Genomic DNA, 24,693 nt, shown 5'->3' with positions numbered 1-24,693 from the left:
TCAGGCTTCAGAGCACTTCCGCACTAGGAAGAAGCCCACAGGCAGCAAGCACTTCCTGTCTTCTCTCCTTTCCATCCTCCCACGCTGAGGCCAGTTCTATCCTCTCATGGCTATAGGAGTGGTGGACAGATGCGGGGAGAAGAGACCTGCGGAAGGAGGAGAAATGGGGCCGGCCACGAGGGCTGTCTTCAGTAGGAACCAGAACTCCAGGATCCCATAGAGAAATTAAAAGAACAAGAAAAAGCGAATGGGAGCCAAGTTCACCCCCGACTCTTTCCAGGACATGCGCACCACGCGGCCCACAGCCCTACCCCTCCCGTACCCACCTTAACCTCTCTCTCTTCCCTCACTCAGACATCAGACTCAATACTAGAAAGTTTCTCATAAACATGTCCATTGCTGGAGCCATTGAAAGCCCTGGGGTTTTTGTTGTTAGGCACACAGGGGTTGGACTGGTTCCCTATACAAATGTCCTTCTGGAAACGACCAGGCACAGCCCCATGAAGGGCCGACACCACTGGCTTATTGGTGACAAGGGCCCGGAAGTCCGGCCTTGTTTTCGATGCCCCTGCCACCGTGGGCTGCCTGAAGAAGTAGGATTTGCTGCCGTGAAGCAAGCACTGGTCATCCCCAAAAGTGGGGATGAAAGGGTTTTGCGTGACCCGGTCAGGGTAGAGCGACTTGCTGAGCATGTAGCCGCTGCCAGGGTTGTTGTGGTGGTGTCCGGCAGTGGGCACTGAGGACTTGTTGTTGGCAAAGGAACTCTCACCAGCTGGCATCTCAAACATGTGGGCGTAAGGGCTGCCATCCATGAATCGGCCCTTGTCTTTCAGGCTCACGCTGCGTGGGGCCAAGGCGGCCTCCTCCTTCTGCAGGTCCACGAAGGTGTCATAGGAGTGCTGCCGGCGTAGCTTGTTGCGGTTCTTCTTCTGGGCCTTGGAATTAGTCGGGCTTTGAGGGTACTTGGTGGAAGAGGCATTGGATGTCACAGCCACAGGAGCAGCCGGCTGGTCCAGTTCCTGCAAGGAGTTGTCCTCGCTGATGTCATACAGGTTCCCAGCCTTCTTGCAGGCCTCACACCTGATGCAGGCCTGCCGGCCCGAGTTCTGTCCTGCCACCGTAGAGGAATAGTTGTGCAGCTTGGAGGGACAGCTGCGGCAGAAGTTGCCCCCAGACCGCTCCTCCCAATCTACATTGGTCAGATTCTTCTCCCAAGGAGCCGGTACCCCACCTACCACGCCATGTTTATCGCCTGTTCCATGTTTGAGGTGAGACCTGTTGGTACAGGGCCCACCTCCACTGACGGAATCTCGCTTGAAGTCGTCACTACGTTCTTTGTAAATGTCGGTCAAGTCCACATGCTCCCAGTGAGGCGAGTTCTCCTTTGTTCGGAACTGGTCCAGGTAGAAGTCTCGGAGCCCTTCTTTGTCCCTGAAGTAGCGCTTGTGGTCTGGGGAGCGGGGTGGGCGGCGACGATAGGCCAGCTCGATTTCATCAAACTCCCTCCTCGACTTGGCAGAGGCCGGCCGCTTCTTCAGACTGTCCTTGTACTGCTGCTTCCGCCTCTTAGCTGCGTTGCCCTCGATGTTCCCATAGGTGACAGTGTGGGTGGAGATGTCTGAGACATCCGATCGAATCAAGTCATCATGGCCACTGTAGCGGTCGCTCTTGAAGGAGAACTTGCCATACAGGTCGCTGAGCTGGCTGTGTTTGGAGGAGGGCAGGCCGATGTCCAGGGGTTTCTTGCTGATTGACCTGGGTTGGGTGGTGAAAGGTGGGTTGTCACAGTCGTAGAGCCCGTCAATGGAGCTGGTGCTGCCGATGCTGTGTGGCCGGTGGTGATGGTGATAGTGGTCCTGGTACACGTTGCTGTCCTTCAGCTGCAGGTTGCCAAATGTCCTCTCTACCTCACTGATGTAGTCGCTGAACAGGTTTTCCTCACAGGGCGGGTTGTTGTAAGACTTACAATCCGAATGGGTGAAGCTGCGGCGGTGCTCAGAGATGTCGTAGACGGAGGACTCGCGGCGGATGAAGTCCAGGGCACTCTGAGGGGAGCCGTTTACTCCAGACAGGTTGGCCATGTTCTTGGCTGTGCGGAGCAAGCGCAGGATGTTGGAGTGTGTGTTGTTCATGGTAGCGGTGGGGGAGTTCATCACAGACTGGCGCTCCTCTATAGCTACTCCATGGATGCAGCTGTAGATACCCTGAGGGGACATAGGATGGTGGCATTGAGTTCAGGGAGACGGAAACACAACACAGACAGCAGCGCGCTACCACTAAAGGTCTAACGAGGCAAGGCAAGATAGGGGAAGCACGAGGCAATCAGTGAACTATGCTCACAGGACATGTGACTCAGAGCTTGGCCAATGTAGTCCCTTGAATTTAGCAAGTTTCTATTATGAGGCGAGTAATCTGGCCATCCGAGAGGGGGATGCTCATACCAAGGGACTTGAGCAAAGGGACGACATGGCAATTGTGCTTCAACTCCAAACACGATCTATCTTGATTTTCCTCCCTACACTCAGATTTTCACAATTTATAAAAGAAGCCATGCTATAAACATGTGGCAAAAAGTATGAGCAGGGTCTCTCGCCACAGGTTCTGGGTCCCTTTTGCTCTGGTTGGCCACTCCTGGCTGATGTCGCTCACAATGGCCTCCTGTTTCTAGCTCTGACTGATTTTGAGCAGCTTTTAGAATTTTGGCCAGCAAATAACCAGGGGACAATGCTGTTCTGTAGCTAAGCATGAACTGAATCACACAGAGAATTAGAAAGCCCTGGGGTCAAAGGAGGATTTTCTACTGCTGTGGCCTACACTGTGGGAGTGAAGAACTGAGACGAATAGCAAGAGCTCTCTATGAATAAATAGGTCCCTTGCTGAGGTCTCACGTCTATCCACTTTTTAGCTCCGTTTTCTTCTTATATTAAGTATTATCATAATCGATTAATGTTTTCTCAAATTAGTATTGATGAAGAATACCTGGCATAGAGTTATTTGTTCAGGACACTGAAGGACAGAATCCATGAGTAAAGATGGGTTTCTTTCCTGGCACCGGTCTCCCCAAGTCTAGAATCAGGTCACCCTACTGCTCACCTCTCATGTGCCACCACGGGAGGCAGATGGCAAGGGAAGTGACTTTGAACTGCACCTTTACATCTGAGAGCGATAATTTGGGAAGGAATCTCGTCTGGATGGGCGGGGCTGAGAGCAGGAAAGGTCAGAAGGAAGATGGTAGTTGTGTGGAGAAGAAGTGTCAGACTCTACGAGACGCTAGATCTTCCTGGGGGGAGGGCATTCTGCCCCCTTTCTGCTTCTCACTTCTGACCCCTTGACAGTGGACAGGGGGACGTGTTAGGTGTCCTCCTCTGTGAAGGCAGTGTTCATGTCAGAGGGCCACGGGTGAGATTTCTTTTTTTTTTTTTTTCTGTTGCCTCTGTGGCTTCTGGGAAGTTACTCAGAGGAACCCAAGGCCCAGGGACCTAGAGTCCCACAATTTCCTTTCTCCTGCTCTTATGTGATTGAATGACCTGTATTACCTGACAGCTGGAGAGGAAATGGAGAAATTGTCCCCTGCCACTAAAACACTACGGGAAAATGACCAGAGAATGAAACAACTTAATGAGAAATCCATTCCCTTTCACAGCTCCATTTGAGTCAAGGTTGGTTATATACGGAGCACAGTCCTCAATCCTCAAAGGTCATGCGAGTTCACCACTCGTGTGTGAGTCCTTCAGCTGCATTAGCCAAGCCAGGAGACTCCTACCCTTTAAAACAATCCCCTCTGTGATCTGAGGTTCATATTCCCAACTATTACCCCAATACCTCACTTTGAACTGGAAATGAAGATCTCAGAACCCAACTGTCTTCCCGATACCTCACTCTGAACTGGAAATAAGGATTCCTAACTTAGCCTGGAGTCTTGCCCCAGTTAGGTAAGTTTCTGGAATATAAGTTTCTTATAAGTCAAGACTTGGGTTCTGTTAGCTTCTTTTAAATGTTATTTATGTCAGTGACACGCACATTCCCATACACACCCCTGTGATCCTCTTGTTTCATTCTTCCAGCATTGGTATTATAGGCATGCGCCACCGCACCCAACCTTTAGGCTCTTCAATTTCCCATACCTCACACGTGGCTAATATCTAAGAACAGTAAGACCACCGGCAATTTGCCTTCAAGTGTTAGACTAAGATATGTTACACCTTCCTATTTAAGGATCAAGTGATTAATGCAGTCTATACAGAATCAATTGATGGTGATGTAAAAAGAAATTGGGGAAATTTCACATTTTCTGTGTTGCAAGATCTGCCTTTTTTAAACTGTGAATCGATCATCTGAGTCTCAAATGGAAGGAAACAGCACTACCCATCTTAGAAACGCTCAGATTTCTCTCACACAGATTCCTGGGGACGAGCATATGATGTGGCTTCATGCTTTAGCCACATAAGTCTGCAATGAGCACTCTCTTGGGTCTCTCTGCTTGGCACAGAACAAGGCTTAACCGTCCTCAACAAGCTCTATGTTTCCACATCAAAACACTTACTCTGCTGATGGAGAAGACCATGCCAGGCTTGCCAGAACAGACACCCATGAAACAATGCCGGAACTGCCAATAGAACAGATGTTCACAGATGAAGGTGATGAGGCTGAGAGCCATGGCAGCCCCCAACATATAGAAGACGCCTGCCATGTTGTCGATGTCCAGCTGGCTGCTCATAACCTCGTTCTTCTCATTGTGGCAAATGCCAGTGAGCCAGAGAGCTTCCAGTTCTTCCATCTCCCCTGGAAAGAGGGCACAGAAGGAAACAGATAAAGCGGGGGGAGGAAAGAAAAGGGGAGACAAAGCAGGAAGAGAGTTGAAGAGGTCAAAACATGACAGAAAGAGATGCAAACAAGAGAGAAAATGAATACATTTTATTAATATCGTTACATCTCAACTCATCAGTATACCCCTTGTATTCAGTGAAATCATAACGAATGAACTATAGACGACACAAGGCCATGGAACGTCCCTGTGGCTGTCCTTTATCCCGTGAAAACTGGCAGCTCAGTGTTCGGTGTTACCCACAATATGATATGCAAAGAACAAGGGTTCAAATTAGAATCAACAGTTTGTGGGCAAAGTGGTCAATATGGAGAGAGAGAAAAGAGAGAGAGAGAGAGAGAGAGAGAGAGAGAGAGAGAGAGAGAGAGAGAGGAGAGAGAACTTGAGAGTGGGAATGGATTTTAATGTATGTTGTACATAAAAGCATTCCAGATTGCAGGACTAGCATAATCAAAGGGGAAGAGGTGGGAAACAGGGGCTTAGGGAGAGGCAAAAATAACAAACAAACAAATAAATAAACAATTCAAACAGAATGATGCTCAGCAAGAAAGCTTAATAAAAATCTAATGCATGCATTCTGAGGTTAAATACTCAGTCCTTTATTTTATAAACAGTGGGCAAAAGATGGGATTTATGCAGAGCAGATTAGATTGGGGAAGGAGAGGTTGAAAGAGATTGGAGAGAGATTGGATTGCTATGGTCTCTCAGAATTACAGATCTCTTGCAGGAGCCGGCTCCTACAAAGTCAGCTAGGGTTCCTGGATTGGGGGTCGTCAAGACTGAGGAAATGTCAGATGAAAGGAACAGAGACAGAAAATACAGGATAGAATCAGGAGGTCTGTTTGATCGTGCTGAAACAGCCAGATAGCCCAGAGTTTATTTCAGAACTTGCATATATACAAAAGCAGAAAAAAGCACAGCATAGATGGTCAGTCAGTGTCTAACAAGATCATTTCTGTCCTTGAGTGAGCAACCTCCTAACTAACTGGCATTTGCTGCTTGGGAGTAGCCTTACTTTCTATCTTGATGTTCCCGAGGTTCGTCGTCAGCAGTAGACTGTCTACTAGATAGAGTGTTCTTTTCTCACAGGCTAAATCAGAATTCTCTCACAGCTCTCAAGGTTACTGGATAACGCAGAGCAGACAAGCTTGAACTCAAATGACATATAAGTCAGAATGGACTCCAGATGAAAACTGAGTCACATGGGCTCCCACAATCTCTTATAGAGAAAAATATGAAAAGCAAAAGAAGAGTAATGTAGACGTTAGTCAGTAGAAACTATTAGACAAAAAAAGAAGATGAAATAAGCATATACCCTAGAATGTCACTAATTTCACACAAATGAAATTCTAGAAATCTCATGAAGAATACTGGTCAAAAGATTCTGGTTTGGATGAAAGTCTGAACTTTGCATGGCCCAGTGAAAGCCGAAGTCCTCTCTATTGGTGCACTTGGTTATAGACTAAGGAGCTATTTGGCTATGACTAGTGGTTACACCAACATGGTTTGCCAACTCCCCAGTTACAAACCCCTGCTCTTCCTGATGGGTATCCACTCACTTTTATTCTCTTCTTTGATTTAACAATGCTTTTCCTAACTACTGCAGCAGCCAGATCCAGCTGTAATCTGGAAACCCACTTCTGGGTTTGCCTCTGATGTCTTCCATGACAAACAAAGGTCCTACAGCCATAACTGATAAACCCACATGGCTGATGAGCTGGAGAACCATGCAGAGGGAGACTCATCTGCATCTGGATTAGTGTGTGTGTGTGAGGACTGATGGGAAGAGTTGATGCTTTGCATAAGGAAGGGAAGAGAAATTCAAAAGATAGTAGCTTAATGAAGCAAACTTTCTCGGTGTTTAGTCCACCCCTGGAAAGACTCAGTAAAGTACCGTCTGGTAACTACATCTCCCTCCACCTTTTTAGCCATGACCATCAAGGCAGGGTAGAGTGGAGGATGAGGAAAAAGCCACATACTCATTTCTCTGGGAACATATAGAATACCACCCTACGGTTTTGGGCTACAGTTTTGTTAAGAGTAGAAACATGGAGTTCTATCTGAGGCATCTAACTGTAGCCTACTGCATCCCTGAAGGCTTCCATATACCACACAATCTTCAAATGTACCCTGTCACCAGCTACTTTAATCCCTTTCTTCATCTTTTACCTAGTGAAAATATGTTCCCTTGTGATTTATATATTGAACTTACAAGTTACCAGTTGCTATATATATACATATATATAATATATATGTATATATCTTGGTATGGGAAAATAGTCTGTCAATTATATTTTAAATAAACGCTGATTGGCCAGTAGCCAGGCAGGAAGTACAGGCAGGACAACCAGACAGAAAGTAGAAGCAGGTCAACAAGAACAAGAGAATTCTGGGAAGAGGAAAGCTTGGTCTGCAGTCCTGACCTAGTCACAGAAGAAGCAAGATGTAACTGCCATGCTGAATAAGGTACCGAGCCACGTGGCTAACATAGACAAGAATAATAGGCTAATATAAGTTATACGAGTTAATAAGAAGTCTGAGCTACTAACCCAATCAGTTTATAACTAATGTAGACTTCTGTGTGATTCTTTGGGACTCAACGACTGTGGGAACTGGGCAGGACAGAAAACCTCAGTCAACAATAACTACTGGTAGCTATGGATGTAGATGTATTTGGAAATAGGGTCATTGCAGATGTAATTTATCATAGTGAGGTCACACTGGAACACAGTGGGCCCCTAATCTCATATGATTGGCATTAAGAAAAGAACAAATTCAGAGAGAGATGAACATCAAACAGAAACACATACCCAGGAAGAATGAAAGTAGAGACCTAAGTGGTGCCTTCACAGGTCAAGGAAGACCAGGCAGAACCACAAGCCATCAAAAATCATGTGACAAGTATGGTGGTATTTTGTTTGTGCTGTGACAAATAAAGCTTGCCTGAAGATCAGAATGCAGAGATAGCCATACTAACTAGCCATAGAGGATAGGCAGTGGTGGTACACACCTTTAATCCCAGCACTGAGGAGGCAGACACAGTTGGATCTCTGTGAGTTTAAGGCCACCCTGGGCTACACTAGATTGAGCCACTCTCAGAGAGAAACAGAGTTAGGCAGTGGTGGCTCACCCCTTTAATCCCAGCACTCGGGATGTGGAGACAGTAAGAGACATGACTGGGCAGAGGGAGGACTATAAGGCGGGAGGAGACAGGAGCTCAGCACATTTAGTCTGTGGGTTCGTGGAGACAGGATCTTGCCCTCTTCAGTCTGAGGACTCAGTAGAGGTAAAAAATCTCTCTAGGGGCTGGCTCCTTTACTTCTCTGGTCTTTCAGCATTTGTCCTGATATCTGACTCAGTTTTTATTTTTGAGGGCAGTTAGGATTCATGCTACATAGAAGCATGAGGATTCTCCTTCACCACTTTCAAGTGAAGCTGGCTTTAGTGCCCAGAACTTCTACACGATGAACCCTACTGTTTATGCCACTCCATCCATGCCATTGGTTATGGCGGCCCTAGCAGTCTAAAAGGGGCTCTTCAGTCTTATCGCACCCCGTGACAAGCTGTTTTGGATACCCAGAGAAGAAAGGTTGCTATTTCAGAATGGCTACGGGTTGAGGCCAAGTGAACATTTCCCCTCTCTTTAACTCACCGTCTCCAAACAGCTGCAGAATAGCAAGGTCCACCTGGCGCTTCCACCCGGAATCTTTCTGGATAGCAATGCCATAGCCAGTGGACGCAAAGACCTTGCCGCTGCCAATGGTCACCAGCTTGCAGCCTTCATCTCTTCCGGCCATGTAGTTGAGCACTGCTGCATCGTAGATGAAAGCATCAAGCTTCCTGCACAGGAAAGAAAGGAACCAACAAATACCAAGGATGAAATTACACAACAGAACTACCTATTGGGCCATTTGTATGAGTGGTGCAGTTCCAGAAGCTACATGGAGGCCTGGCTCCCAGTTAGGCTCATGTTGGCCTACTGTCAGAGCCTAAAGCCTGTGTCCCAGGCTGTTGCTCTTGATGGGACTTCAGGTTCAAAAGAGTCGTTTATTTTTTCCCCTCCCACTAGGAATGATAAGAATGTAAGTTGGGCCCGAGGCCAACTCATAAACTGTGTCTGAAAAGGAGATGGAGTAAAAAGCAATCAATAAAAAATAATAACAGAAATAATGAAAAGTAAGCACCACAATGATAACAAATAGCATGGGTGAGATTTATATAACGTTTTTCATTTCTCAGTTCATTACAGTCCAGAGTGGGGGAAGGTGTAGGTGGACATGCTTCAGGAGATGCACAGCTATTTTGGTGGTCAGAAAGGTTTCATTATTGTCTTGTCTTATAAGACTTTGCTTCGAGGGGCCCTAGTGGTGAATGACAGCCCAAGCTTGTGGGGAAGCAAATGGGAAACACAGCAGGAGAAGATGGCATACAGAAGCAGTAAGATCATTCAAATTCCTAAACCTATAGGCACATGGTGTGAGACATGGAGCTTTGCGAAGAACGGTCAAGTAGAGAAAAGATACTGGCCAAGAGCAGGAATGCATGCAGATTGTTTCAAACCAACATGTCCATACATTAAAGGGAGAGGAAGCAGCTCGGATGAAGCCATGCAAGTGACAGGCCCGAAACAAAGCAGAACATGCAGCCCCCAGCCCTGCTAGCCCCAGCCAAACATTTATAAGTTGAAGATCTTTGTGCTTCTTTAAGAAAAAAAGGCAAGTCCTTTCTGACATGACAAGTCACAGGACATTTTATATTATTACTTTTTATTTATTAAAAAATATAGATTGGTGGCATGCCAAAATCTGGTGTAACTGGGAGCTATGGGTGTCCCATGGTTTGAACTACCCAGAGTTCCCCTACCCTGGCTTCAGACCTCATCTTCTGAATCTGTTGTGACTTTGTTTAGAGCAGCAAGATTGCATCTCACAGTATTTTAAGCATCCACACATCTAGGTGGTGCTTGGAGACCTTGTGATGCAAGGGTGATCAAACAAGGTCCACAGGCTGATGGCCAACATAGAACGAAGGGAAACAGCGGTGTGACCCATTAGCCTGCAAATCTCAACATTCCCAATGCCCAGTGTTGATGGCTTTCAAACAAAAGGACAAGTGTGCCCGGTGAGCTCCATGACAGTCCATCTACAGTTTGTGAGCAGCGGAGGCACAGAGACGGGCAATGAGGAAGGATAACCAAAGCTGGGGTTGGAGCTCAGTCAACACACTCTTAGCTGTTGTCATCTAAAAACTTTTGCAGGCTTCTTCTTTTATTTCTCCCTTGTCCATGGATCCCAGAACAGGCTTTTCCATCCCGTGTGTAACATACATGAGCTCGCTCCTTGATTCCTCCTTCTACACGCCCATGGGTTTCATTTCTACTCCGTGGCCACATTCATGCAAGCAGAAAACAATTTGCAGGATGCTAACACAGAAGCAAGTAACAGAATGAGCACTTTGGTACAATGGTTGGGATGACACTGTCAAATTTAACTTGGCAGCAGTGTTTGATTTAATGATTATGGTACCAGTTCAATCTGTGTCTAATGGATGGGAGAAACATATCACTCTGAGCTCGGAGGCCATTCTTACCCCGTTTTCAGGGAGAGCAATGCATCATCTACACCCCTTTGGTTGAACTTTCCCATGTAGGCATGCATTTCTGCATAGTTATTGCGGATATTCCTCTCTGTGCTGCCATTGGGCACAGTCCCAAAGCGGAAAGGGGGTGAAAAGTCATTAGGTCTCTGGAACTGGAGAGAGAAAGACAGAGAGACAGAGACAGACAGACAGACAGAGACAGGGAAAGGAAGAAATGCTTTAGAAAAATGTGAAGAGACATTAAGTCAGCATTAGTGAGTTTATAATGGGAAGGAACCAGCTCTAATTCACCAAACACATCAGTCCTCATACAGGAGCAGTAATTGCCTTCTGGAAGTGGACTTCAATTCAACTCAATTTAAGATGTATTGTTAAGAGATTTCTATTCGTCCAACCCCGAGTTTAATCTATAACCCTGTGTGTTCCTTCTTTGCGCACAACACAATACCAGCGGTGATGGGCCTGAAAGTGGTGTGATCCAGTTTGACCATGGTAGATTAGCCAGCTTTATTTCCAAAAATTGTCTAAAATCTCCTCCTAGGCCTCTTAATACACTGTCATTGTACAATTAAGGTCACACGGCATTATATTCATGAAGATAGTGTTTGAATATCAAGTACATTTTGCTAAGAGATTTTGCTCTTGACCTTCAAAGCACTCAAAATTCCACTGATCTGATACCGGCTACTGGATAACTTGCAAACCCCATGTCATTTTAACCATGTTCCCCTCGTACCTAAATTCCGAGCGTGTATCTCCAGCACCTAGCACCAGAACTGAAATTTCTTGGATTCTATCCCTATGGCATCAGTTTTATTACCCTGCAGTGAGTTAGGTCTTAATGTTGCTTCCAGAGCACATAATTTGGCCATTTGTATTTTCACAGCTTCACCGAATCCATCTCGTTCACAGAAACTCACCTTTCTCTTTGGGGCAATTCATGCCCTTCATTTCAAAATATAGCTCACAGCAACTGCTTTGGGAAACCTCCTGTGAATTCCCCCTTCTATCAAATTGACCCCAAAGTGATCCGTCAGTACTTTTATTCTGGTTTTGAGTTTGAGGGCTATGGCTCATCCCATAAATTCGACGCCTCCCGAAATACACTGGCTGAGTACTGAGAACTAGTCTTTGATGTGCTCATTAATAGTTTAAGCTTGAGGTTGAAACAGCCATGAAGACCAGCTTTGCCACTTACTATTTCATGACTCTGGTCATTAACAGAAAATGTACCACATGTCTTCCTCCAAAAGAAAGAGCGGGCGGTGCCCAGCTTTTAAGACTGTGACGGACTTCACACAATGTGAGAGACATGCTTGGCAGTACCCGCTACACAATAGGGTGGCGTGACACAAACAAGGTCACCTGGTTAGAGCACAACAGATTGCCCTGTAGGCAGGTCTGTAAGGTATTTTCTTGGTTAGTAATTAATGCGGGAGGGCCTAGTTCGCTGTGGGCGGTGCCACCCTTGCACAGGGGGTCCTGGGTTTTTATAAAGAAAACAAACAAACATGGAAAAGCAATGGAGAAGAAGCCAGTAAATAGCACTCCTCCCTGGTTTGTCCTCCAGTTCCTGCCTCCAGGAGTTTCTGCCTTGGTTTCCCTCATTGATGGACCATGATTGGGACATATAAGCCGAAGAATTCCCTACTTGCCCACATGGTCCTTGGTCAGGGTCTTTACCATAGCAATGGAAAGCAAGCTAAGACCATAGGTGCTCAGTAATGCTCCTATGTTGTTTTAAACTCGTGTACATTTTAATTTTGTTTGCTGATAAGCAGCATGTTGTTTAATATTCTTGCCCTGTGAGTATAGCTAAGATGACACAGAATAAGGGCATAAAACTGTGCCTTGGATTACTCAGGACAGTGAAGAAGTTTAAGTCCCTCTTGGTTTCAATACTGTACCATTATCGTGGAGCTGTGTTTGAAAACCTAGCCCATCAACCTGGGGGGACCACTGAGCGTTTAAAACACCCCAGGCTCAGTGGTCATTCTTGTAATGTGAGGGCTTCAAGGGCTATAGATTAGCATTGCTCAAGGTGCCATCGCAGCAATGGAGTTGTGTTGGTCACAGGTGAGAGTAGAGTCAAAGAGTCACACTGTGGTCGTGGGGTGTGTAGGGACCTCAAAAGACCAGACTTCCCAACTAGAAAAGTTGCCTTTTGTGATCAGCATGATTTATATCATTAATATCCTCTGTTTGTTGTTTTTTTTTAAAAGGTTACAATTTTTAAGCAAATAAAGATAGAAGAAGAATCAGAGGACTTTAGAGTTGAGTTGTCCACTCAAAGCTTAAACCTCTGATTGGACAAATGATGAAACAGGGCCCAGGGAGGGTAATTTTCTCAATAGCACCCAGTGGCAGTGGTGGCCACTATCATCAGTGTTTCCCTGGCCTAATTAAGAGTGACTCCTCACTGTGCCCGGCAGACAGTGAACTTACAGTAAACAAGGTTATGCTTTAATAAAAGAGACCAGAACACTTCACACATTACTGTCAAATAGAACTCCCCATAAGTCTGAAGAAAGCCCTTCCCCAAACTCAAAGCTAGCATGGGAGGTAGCAGCCAGTGTAGTCAAATAAACTCCCTCATCTGTAAATCTGCATTTGGCTGGGACAATGACAATAGATACAAACGTTGACTAAGACATTGTTCCATATCAGTTTCTGAAGTACTGTTGATATTGGAACTACATCCAATTCAGATCTAAGATAAATTATTATCATCTAAGTATTTTTTTAAAACAAGGTATGCAAGGTACATGGGATAATTTTTGATTAACTAACTGGAATTCTGTGCCCAATGTTCCTACTTCCTGATGGAGTCACAAGCCAAGATGTTTCTAACTTTGTACCATGCTCTTTATATTTGAAATGATCTTTTAAGTTCTCTATGCTGTTTTACACTCACATCCATCGCTAAATCAAACATAAAAAAATATAGACCAAGAATAGCAGACGCCATTTTCAAGGAGAAGGGCATCATTGGAGGATGTGAAGACATGCTGAAGAGCTCCAGGCCGTTACACCACTGGTGCGAAGAAGCTGAAGGGGTAGGTGGGCAGAATGGAGTGGCTGTCACAGACATGCGCAAACATAGGCGAAGGCATTCAATGGAGATAAGCTAGCCTTCAACAAATGCTCTGAAGATAATTAGACGTTCCTGTACAGAACAAACGTTATCCCTCACCTCCCAAGATCAATAGCAATTACCTCGGAGTTGTAAAAATTTCAGGAGGAACTATATGAGACCATTCTTGTAGCCTAGAATTAGACGAAGCCTATACGTTATGTGGACAACCCACCAGCAGAGGGAATAAAGATAAATTAAAGTTCCTCAAGATTCAGAACTTCTCCTTAAAAGATGCAGTTATGACCATGAAAAGGCAAGCCACCAACTGGGATGAAGTATCTGAAAATGAATTAAAGCTATTAAAAAAACAAATTAGGTAATAATGGAACAAGACTTGGACCATTTAAGGCATCTTCGTGAGCACATAACCCAACAAACAACCAAGACTGCAATGGGAAGGATGGAGGGGACCATCCTCAGAACAGACTTTAGCTTGAGGCAGTTGGGATTGAATTAAGCCCTGGTTCATGCCTGTTACAGGAACATGAACATGGGCAAGTTCTTCAGTCTTGCTACATTCCATTTTTTTCTGAAAATGTTATTTTATTAGATAATAAATAGGAAAGTACTTAATACTGCACGAAACTCGAAACTGTTAGCTGCTTCTGGGGCAGCAAAGTTCCAGTACCTAAAACTGTCCTGTTTGAGGCAGTGTTCCCTCAGACTCAAGTCTTATTCTCTAATCTGCCCCTAAAACTAGGCCAGTCCAGGGGCCAACAGGGAGGACATGGGCTCAGAATTAGCCAAAGCAGATGTACACATAAGCTTGCCTTCTCCTTTGAAAGTTCTTGTTTAGCTTTATAGTAGGCTTAAATCAAACACCTCTTTATGACTGTCATTGGGCCCTGAACTTAACTAAAATTCACATTCGCAGGGAACAATATGCTTAAGGAGACCCATGGAGACGACGCAAAGGAAAACTCCCAAATGCCTCGACACTTCGACGAATGCCCTTGTGATAAAACACACCTCAAGATGCAAGGCCTTCTTGTTTAGCCTCCAAGAGAGTTGATGGTCTGTGGGGTATGGCGGAAGAATAAAAAGTGTACCATGAGGGGGAGGGAAATGGGAGGCTGGGAGGAGGCGGAAACTTTTTTTTTCCTATTCTCAAATCAATGGCAAGGGGTTTTGATCCTACTTCATGATCTGGCTTGGTGGGAGCCTAGCCAGTTCACCTTCCTAGACATGGACGGAGGGGGGAGGACCTTGGACTTTCCACAGGGCAGGGAACCATGAATGCTCTTTGGATTAGAGAGGGAGGGGGAGAGGAGTGGGGGAGGGGGAGAAGAGTGGTCAGAGGGGGAGGGAAATGGGAGGCTGGGAGGAGGCGGAAACTTTTTTTTTTCCTATTCTCAATAAAAAAAAAAGAAAAAAAAAGTGTACCATGAAGAATCTAAATTAGAACTGGTAGGACCTTGACAAATAACCTAAAAAATTATGACTCCAATAACAATTTAATTTAAAAACTGTCTGATTTTAAACTAGTGAATTAAAACAAACCAGCATTCCTTACAATCACCATTGGTCACCGTAACACTTCCTTCAGGTCAGTCTCTCTAGGCTCCACCCAGACTGGGGTTGGGAAACACGGATCCAGCTAGTGAGATAGTAATAAAGCAGAGGAGGCTCCTCAGGGATTGGGCCCATTTCACAGAGGAAGACACCAAAGTCCCGAAGAGTCAAGAATATAGCTCAAAGCTGTGTGAAAGAGGAGGACAGGCTGAGATTTTCCATGGCCAGCCGGGGTGCAGCCAAGAGGTATTTTGCCTTGGCGTCCTGGGAAGGGAGCTCATATGCTCTTAGGTGGGGTCACCTGGGAGGCTAGCCTTCCTTTCCTGGTGTCAGGGTTGCTTGTTCCCACCCTCTCTGCTGGATCCAAGGCTTGCTCCTGGCAATCACTGTAGGCTCAGAGCACATGTGGTAACACCAAAGCAGAATGTTAAGAGATATAATCTCACTTGTTCTTCCTGGAAAGCGTGCATCAGATTCGGCACCCTGAAGCCTTTCACATCCACATCTCAGCCTCCATCTTAATGACCTTAAAGTGAATTTGCCTTGGTTGTCAGTCACACAGGGACTGAGGGTGAGAAGGTCCTCAGTATTTCCCCAAATGGGTCCCTGGGGCTGTTTGGCTGCCACAACCTCAGGAAAGATTCTGTTACAGAGCTTGAGGCAATGAACAAAAAAAAAAAAAAAAAGGAACAAGGGAAGGGGTACTGTCTAGTCCAGTTTGTTTTCTTACAGTCAAATAAATATGCACGTTGATTTTCCTAAGTGCGGGGCTTTCTCTTTTTATCCTTTAATAATATCCACACTCATTTAACACCTATGTATATACTGGAAATTACCACCTCAACTTCTATTATGAGAATTAGAATACATCAGTTCATTTGGCAAATATTTACCAAGCACCTATTAGTGGAGAGGACTGTATTAAGTTCTACAGAAAAGACAAAGGAAACAGGCCCTATTTCCAGGAGCCGACCTCCCAGGAGAGTCAGAAATGTAAGTGTTCATCCAAGTGTTTATTTGTTCTGCCATTGGCTTCTCCTGGCATGCAGTCTTTCATTTATATTGTAATCAGGAAGTGTTCATTCTGCATAGCCAGGGTTCTAGGCGAAGAGGAGGCGGCACTGCCAAATGAGATCAAGAAGCTCACGTCAAAGAGAAGTGGCGGGTAATATTTATACAAGCATACATAGGTACAGACATGCACGTATGTATGTAGAAAGACTCACACATACATGCATGTATGTGTTTTAAATATGTGGTAGGCTAAAGTTAGCCACATAGATTTTGCCAGTCACATCATATCCCTGTGTTCCCTCTTCCTGATTCAAGGCTGTAGTGGTTGAAGGGAAGTGACCCCCAAAGGGATTGGCCAGCATATCAGAGATCCCAATAAAGCCATTTTGGACCCTCAAGCCCAGCCATTTTCAACTTAGCCTCCAGGTGAAGATCAAGGTGACTTTACCTTCGCCACATAAAGTAGAAGACACACACAGCCAAGTTTTACCCAGATATCTGATCCCCAAGACACTGTAATACAATAAAGCATTTCCTGCTTTGAGCTTTTCAGCACCGGGGTAGCTTCCCAGCAAGGAGTTCCTGGTTTCAGACAGTGAAAATAAAGCGTTCCACGACAAGAGAAACCCGGTAATGATACAGAATGACTTTGATTGCCTGTCATCAAAAGGCCTCTCTGAGAAAGCAGCATTTGAGCTGAGACCTGAATAAGAAGAACGGGATATCCAAAGAACATGTGGGGCATACAAGAGGCCCAGGAACTGGCCAATTAAAAGGCCCAGACTGGTGACTCAGGGCAATGCACGAAGTGACGGGAGCCCCGGGGAAGCTGGGCCTTGTGGGAGCACATCGCAAATGGCAAGTCAGGGGGTGACACAGAAGAGCTGTCCACTTGGACAGAAGAAGGAAAGCAGTGTCTAGACAGAATGAGCTGCCCAAAGACACAGTATAGACATACTAGCCACACCCGCTCGGTGCCTATAGAGCGAGAAAACCCAGGCACTATAGCTGACCAGCAGTACCCTCTCCTTTGCTCGAGCCTTATAGATAAGGCTGAAGGCCGATACGAGGAAGGGGGATGCATGGCCTGACGGCTCCCAAAGGGAACTGACATCTATACAATAGAGTGTAGAGGTCTCACTCTAAGGCCATGGCTCTCAACCTATGGGTAGTGACCCCTTGGGGGTTAAACAACCCTTTCACAGGTTTGTCTAATACAACCAGAAAGCACAGATTTATACATTACAGTTCATAACAGTACCAAAATTACAGTTCTGAAATAGCAATAAAAATAATTTTATGGTTGGGGTCACCACAACATGAGGAACTGTATTAAAGGATTGCAGCTTTAGGAAGGTTGAGAACTGCTGTATTCAGGTATGATAAACAGGGGAGCCTCTGCCTGAGGACATGCCTAGCTCTGAGACAAGATGGCTGTGAGATCTTGCATCACCCACTTAACTTCTCTGTTCCCAGGTTCCCGGACTTGTGGAGTGTACCCTGTGCACCAAGTGTGAGTATTCAGCTAGTTCTCCCGAGTGGGTCTGGCACGCGATAAGCATGCGGATGTGCCCTTACTGTTAACATGGCTACTGCTGTCATTATCTTCACGACCATTGTCGTGGCAGCCTGGGAGGACTCTGTCAGAAAGACAAAACCAGGCTTGGTGTGAGAAAGAGTCCTCTAGAGCCAGCACATTCCACCAGGCTGGGAGGACCGAACTGAGAGGCAGGAGCTGGAAAAGATCTGAGCTCTGAGCTTTGATGGGAACTGTGGCAGGGCAGGTGTGTGTGTGTGTGTGTGTGTGTGTGTGTGTGTGTGTGTGTGTGTGTGTAAACAATGTGAGGCTTTAGGCATGTTTTGCTGTGGCTTGAATGAGAACCCCATAGGTTCCTGCATTTAAATACTTAATCCTGTTATTTCAGGGAGGTTTAGGAGCCTGGCCTGCCTGAAGCATGCCATGGAGGGTAGGCTTCAGAGGGAAAAAATCCACCTGCCAGTCCAATTCCTTCTTTCTCCGCCTTGGGCTTGTGGTTCAAGTGTGAGCTCTCAGCATCCTGCTCCAACTACCATGCCTGCCTGCTACTTCTGCCTTGCATTATGCACTCTAACTCTTTGGAACCATAACCAAAGTAAATCCGTCTATAAGTTGCCTTGATCAGCCGTTTATCTCAGCAACAGAAAGGGTCACAATGTTATTCTACCCTCCATGATCATGAAGCACGGTGCATGCTGCACACTGATCACAGGAGACTGCAGATCTACTGTGACCATAAAAATTCTGAATGAGAACAGCCGCCACCAGGTCAGGATTCCTGGAAGGCTTCCTGCAGGGGGCGGACTGAAGCTGCTGAAAGGGTAGTGGAGTTGGAGTGGTAGAGGGTACAGGTGCTATTTGCACACTCTCCTCTGACCTGATTAGAATCCTGAAGTGAGAGTGGAACCATTTGTGAAGTGTTTAGGGTCACTGGAAAGTGAAGTACTGGAGACACCACTCCAAGTCTCCTCAATGCAGGGGGCCTCTGTGGTCCAGGCTGCTGTTTGGACCCATGGACCTCTAGCTCAGTGGCCTGTCACCAGTCACCTGTCCTCTGGAAGTTAACAGAGAATTAACCACAGTTAGCTCTGGTCACAGGGAGAGCGGCTCTACTGAGATAAAGGGGCTGAGAAAGTATCTTTAATGTAAAGACCAGCCCAGAAAATGGCTCTTCTCCTTCTGCCTGTCCCATCAGCATGTGCAGATCAGTGCAAACCAGAGCCATGACCTTGCAGAGCTGCAGACTGGACACTCTGCACAAGGCTATCCTGCTTGCCATGAGGGACCTGGGGGCTTTGTGTCTTCAGAGCGTGACAATCCCGCAGTATAAATAATTCATCCCATTACTTCTGGTTCTACATTTGAATAACAAAGAGAATCAATGCCCAAATGCCACTTAGCCCTTCTAGGTCCTCAGGAGAAAAGATGGTGGCTTCTGACTGCAGTCTGCGTGCTGATGGGAATTCTACAGAGACCCTCTTTACCTATCCTGAGCTTTCCCCTTCTCTTACCACTGCTGTTATTGACACTGCCTTCCACCCACACAGTGCTTTCAAACTATTGACTGACTGTCATTGTCATCATTGATGTCTTAGTTAGCGATTCTTCTATTGCTGCACTGAGACACCAAGACCAAAAAACCAGTTGGGGAGGAAAGGGTTTATTTGGCTTACACTTCCACATCAGTGTTCATCACTGAAGGATCAACCTTTACACACTTGCCGTGATTGACTGTTGGCTTGTGGAAGACACCAGAGCAGCAGGCTATCATGAGCAAAGGTATCAATGCCCACGAGTAGAGTGTGCGCCCTGAAGGTGGGAGGAAAGCTTGTATATATAAACATGGCGTACGAATTTGGTGCCCGGATGGAAGCCACATCATGAGTGCATTGACAGGCAGGCCAAGGGAGGCCAGTGAATTAGGACTCAACATAAGTGTATAGCTGGGATAAGAGAGGGGCTACATAAGAAATGTCTACTAGAAAATGGCCAAGAACTTAGACTATGGTTTCATAACAGGAAGACAAAGGAAAAGGGCCTCAGAACAAAACCTTACGTTGAGAGCCAGGGAGGGGAGGAAGTCTGAACCCACCTCTTGTTCTTGTTCTCCCTCTAATGCCCAGTTGCCCTGGGAGACCACCTGGTAGTTGCCAGAACCCACCAGGTGGTTTATGCCCAAGCATTCTCTTCTCCGCCCAAGAACACCCTGGGTAACTAAGACAGTCTCCCGCATTTGTGCCAGCCAGACTCCTAGGCCTACCCCGCTGTGCCGAGGGAAAACTGTGACTGCCCTGCTAACGACTTCCTCTGCTTTACTGGATTTTTCTCTCCACGAGGTGAGACCTGCTAATACTACACATCATTTTCTTTTCAGTTTCCTTTTTTCTGCCCCTCTTCCCTTCTCCCTGTGATTTTTCCTGTTGTACTCATTGTAATTCCAGGCTCTAGAACAGTCCCTGACCCTAAATAAACTCTCCGTATGCATGATCTAATAAGGAAACGAATTGAATCCTGTGTATTAGGCCTCACACGCCATTTAAAATGCTTACTGGTTAATGCAGACTCACGCAACATGGCCGAGTGGGATGTTGCTCAGATGTAGTGCTGGACTGTCGTCCCCAGGGACAAGGAGTTAATTTGTCCTGGTGTCAGCTGAGGACATCTTTCCTGGCACCATCTTCATTTTTCCTCAAAAACTGTATCGGAGCTGAGATCCCATAAGAGCTTGTCAAATCTAGGACTTGACAATGTGTATAGATATTTCTTTGGCATCAGAAATGCGACAGAGTTGGGGATGATTCTGATAACACGGGGATGAAGTGAGCCAGAGGCGTGAGGACAGAGAATTTGTGTCTTATACTTCAGTAGTCCCTGTCACAGCTAGTCACCGCTGAGCTCCTCCAACCCACTTTCAGGCAAGACTGTTGGAAAGTAGTCTGCTGAATCCCACAACACTCCAGCTTCCAGATGGCCTGGGGGAAATCAGGGATTTTTTCCAGATTTTGTTTGAAGCTATGAGTACCAGCAAAGACCAATGGCCTTAAGGAAGGTTTTGGGTGACAGATGTAGATAAAGTCACTACTATCTGAGGTTCTAAAGTTGTTGCTCCAGGAGTTCCAGCAGATTGGATCCATCGAGGGAGGTTACTAGAGGTTCCCACAGGACATCTACATGGAGGCTCCTCACTGAAGTCATCTGTAGATGAACCAAGTGCTTCTGGAAGCACTGATGTCTTCCGAGTCAGGAAGTGGGGGTGGAGGTTGGACTCTGCCAGGTGAGGTCTCTGGCCAGTGGTGATGGGAGGAGGGCAGGTCAGGGGACAGGTGCATATCTGCTGTCCTGGAGACCCATCTGATCAATAGGTTTCCCACTGACAAATGGGAAGGAAAGCACTTGCCTCCCCATCATCACACCATGACCCATCCATAGCCCAGCGGGCCTTCTTCCTTTGGTCATTAAAGTTGGCTCTACATAGAGACACCAGAGCTGAGAGAATGCCGGAGCCATAATGTGGCCTAGTGATGCCACCAAGCACAGTGCGTGACCAGGGCTCCCAATGGGCCTCGAAGGCCCAGGGCTCTGAATGAAAACCCTTTGGTAAAGAAACTGGCTTAACTTTGTCACACTCTTTCCCTGGACTTATTCTGCACTGGGTTTATTTCCAAGACTACCCGCTATTTTTCCCAGGACACGTGTGAACTGGGTAATGGAGCTGGAGAAATGGAGATTGTGTCACTTCTGTATGGCACAGAGGAGAAATGAAAAGCCAGGGATGTCATTACCTGTCGGAGATCAAAAAGCTTTATCACCTCGGCATATGTCTTGGGTGCCAGGCTGCTCAAGACATGAAGGAAAGTCGATGATAAAGACAGCAGAGACTTGGGCCTTGAGGATTCACTAAAGTCCTTGTGTCTAAGTCACCCATGAGGGACCTCCAATTATAATGCATGAGAAGACTACGCTGCAGGGTGTCATCAGCCAGGTTGTTAGAGGAATGGAATTCAACATCCCCAAGTGACAAAGGATTGAAAGTCATTCTACACTGTTAACTCATGATTAATATTCTGCTTTAATATCATTTATTCAAATGCATTCAGTGAACACCTGTCACGTTATCAGAATCCATAGATAGGGAAGTTATGCTGGAATTTGTATACAGAAGACCATGGACAATTTAAGAAATAATATTTGGTATGTACTTCTGGAAAATCTAAGAAGCTACTACTATCTTTAATAATCCTTTGATATGAGCCTGCTTTTTTGTGGGTTGTCCCCCGTCCCCTCTTAAACGGGAAGTGTTCATGGTTCTTTTGAGTTGACTGACTTCTGCTGTTGGTGGTGCCCAGGAAAACAACAGGTACTCTGCAAAGACTTGGCTGACTGGGAAGGGGGATCGTTCCATTCAGGGAATGAAGTTGGCTCGACACTGGCAGGCCAGAGGGACCTACTCTACTGGTCACAAATAGGAGGCAGGTGATAGTCAAGGCTCTGAAGTGGTCTGATATCTCCCAGATAAGTCCTGAAAGAACACTGTGATTGAAAGTCTGACAAGCCAAAATACTAGCCCAGGTAGAGACCCCATTTATTCACTTCTCTTCTTAAATGTCTGCCCTATTTAGGTGGCTTGACAGGAGGAAAAACTAAAAGGTGTGAAAATTCTATCTGGCACAGGAAATGTCAAATATTTCTCATCTGCATTGCCTTCCCTTTCTTTCCCTGTAGCCATTGCTATGAAAAAGCTTTCAGATTCAAATAAAAACTGTATGGCTTTGTCTTCCACGATGAACACTATATGAGTTTAAGAACCTTCTTCTCATTCATTCATCCACTCACTCACTCACTGAACCATTTATTCAGTCATCCAATAAGTTCTTGCAATCACTAAGGGTACAGTGTAGAACACAGAGGAGAAGTATGGAGACATCTTAACTATGAGTGCATCATGCTACATACCACTTGAATTCTATGATAGATTAAGAGAAACAGGGACAAATAAATTTAGTTTAGAACCTCTCCTAGATTTTAAATATCCACCCCCAGAGAAGAGGAGATTGTGCCTAAAACCTGGAGCTTTCCAGGTAAGCAATCACCACTGCTACGTCTCCAACATCTCTCAAACTGTACACCATATGTGCACTTGGTGACCCGAGCTCTAGCTTTCGCAGTCATGGAACCTTTTGCTCATGAGAATATGGCACCCGGAAGTGCCTCCCTTTCAACTCGAGCCCATAGCCTGAACTGAGTTTGCAAGAAAACTCCCAGGTCACACCAGATAAACACATTAAAATATATATATATATTTTTCTATACAACACTCAAATTCTGCATCATTCCGGGCTTAGGGAAGATACTTTGTGTGGAGGAAGCACACGGGTGGAAGAGATCAGATTGCTGGCAGGGCAGATTAGTCTGAATGGCAGGATTATCTAGATGAGTCCATCTCTCACCTGTAGTCTAAAGATTTGAATGAGAGGAAAATATCCTCATTAATGAGGACATTTCTTTATCCTCATTAATGAAGGTTTTATTTTCTTATCGAACTCCATGATACAACTATTCTATTAAGAGATCAGTGGCGAGATTCCTTTAAGGAATCCAAGCATTGTGCATCCTGCTTCTCTGTCAATGGACTGCAGAGAAGCTGGACTTGATTGTAAACTTGCAAGTCAGAAGCTAATTAATAGAGTGGGAGACATTGCCAAGATAGGCTGTGAAGAGAGATGCTCTTCTGGCTGGAGACAGCTCCATGGCGAGTGCTGGACTCCAATCCCAGAACTCCAAAAACAAAGGATTCTTGTGAGATAAGAGACATGTGTCACCAGGCAAGAAGGATGGTTAGAGTTGAGTTGGGTCTGTGTGGGAACTCCAAACACATGGTGAAGCATGTAATATCTCAGAGGATGGATGGAAAGTGCTCTCCAAGTCCGAATGACTGCTGACAACATCACATTGGACTGGGGTGCTAGGCAAGAGCTCTGTCATCAAGCTGTATCCCCAGACAGAAAAACTCCCACTTCACAGCCTCATCTAACATATTCCCCCATTCTACTAACTGGCTTCTGGTTTTCAGTTTCATAAATAATTGTAAAGCAGACTGTCTTCTCTGCCATCCGTTGACAAAAAAAAAACATGATACTTGCAAAAAATAACTACATTCGCTTTTCTTACTGCTATGAACCAATAGCCCATAAAATCTACTTAAAGAGGAAAGGATTTGCTTTGGCTCGTGGCTTAAGAAGGGGTACCATCATCATGGTGCAGAAGGCAGGGAGTCAGCAGCATGAGATGGATGAATGGAGAACAGGAAGTGGAGCCCAGACTACTAAACCTCAAACCCTACCCTCAATAAGCCATTTTCTTCAGTAAGACTCCACTTCTAAAGGTTACAAAACCTTCCAAAACAGTGCCTCCTGCTGGTGACCCAGGGTTAAACACGTGAACTTTTTCTTGGGGAAGGGGAGAAAGTTTTACCTTCAAATTACAACACCCATGAAAACAGGTCAGGATGAGGAGGGAAAATATTAAAGGGATGAAGTTCAGTAGAAAGCATGCAAAAGAGTTCTCACCAGGTAACCACAGCAAGAAGGAACAGGAACTGTTTTTGCCAAAAGCCGAGTCAAGAAAGATAGGAGGACCCTACGGACCACAAGTGGCATTTGGAAAGTTGATTGCTGCTTTTTGTTTGTGTTTGTTTGTTTTGTCTGCCTGCCTGTCTGTTTGTTTTTCCAGACAGGGTTTCTCTGTGTAGGCCTGGCTGTCCTGGAACTAGCTCTGTAGACCGGGTCAAATTCGTAGAGATCTGCCTGTCTCTGCCTCCCGCCAGCCAAAAGGCTGCATTTTGATGAAAAGTTAAAAACCAGAAGTAGGATAAGACAAGAATGAAGTTGGGCCATCTTTGATGCTGGTGTAAGGGTGTTGGGATCACAGTGTTTTCTATAATTAGCAAGTAAAATTTGGTACATAGCAAACTATTAAAGTTTAGTTCATTAAATAATTAAAGGTGAGGGGATCAAGGCTTAGGATGAAGGGTTGATTATTTCTGTGTTTTTAGAAAGGAAAAGAATATTAATT

General features: G+C 45.6%; 1 protein-coding gene across 1 annotated transcript; it reads right to left on the bottom strand.

Annotated features, from left to right (window-relative positions):
• Positions 1-350: 350 nt before the first annotated feature.
• Positions 351-13,514, bottom strand: Grin2b (glutamate ionotropic receptor NMDA type subunit 2B). The gene is made up of 5 exons (XM_050123232.1): positions 13,338-13,514; positions 10,415-10,575; positions 8,478-8,665; positions 4,544-4,782; positions 351-2,204 (listed from the first exon to the last, which is right to left on the bottom strand). The coding sequence occupies exons 1-5, from the start codon at positions 13,512-13,514 to the stop codon at positions 351-353; spliced, it is 2,619 nt and encodes an 872-aa protein (XP_049979189.1).
• Between the last annotated feature and the right edge of the window lie 11,179 nt (positions 13,515-24,693).

This window comes from Alexandromys fortis, unplaced genomic scaffold, assembly GCF_014885135.2.
Source record: "Alexandromys fortis isolate MF-2015 unplaced genomic scaffold, M_Fortis_MF-2015_v1.1 scaffold_223, whole genome shotgun sequence".
NCBI lineage: Eukaryota > Metazoa > Chordata > Mammalia > Rodentia > Cricetidae > Alexandromys > Alexandromys fortis.
Note: the sequence above shows the minus strand (reverse complement) of the source record. Positions and strands in the feature narration are given on the sequence as shown.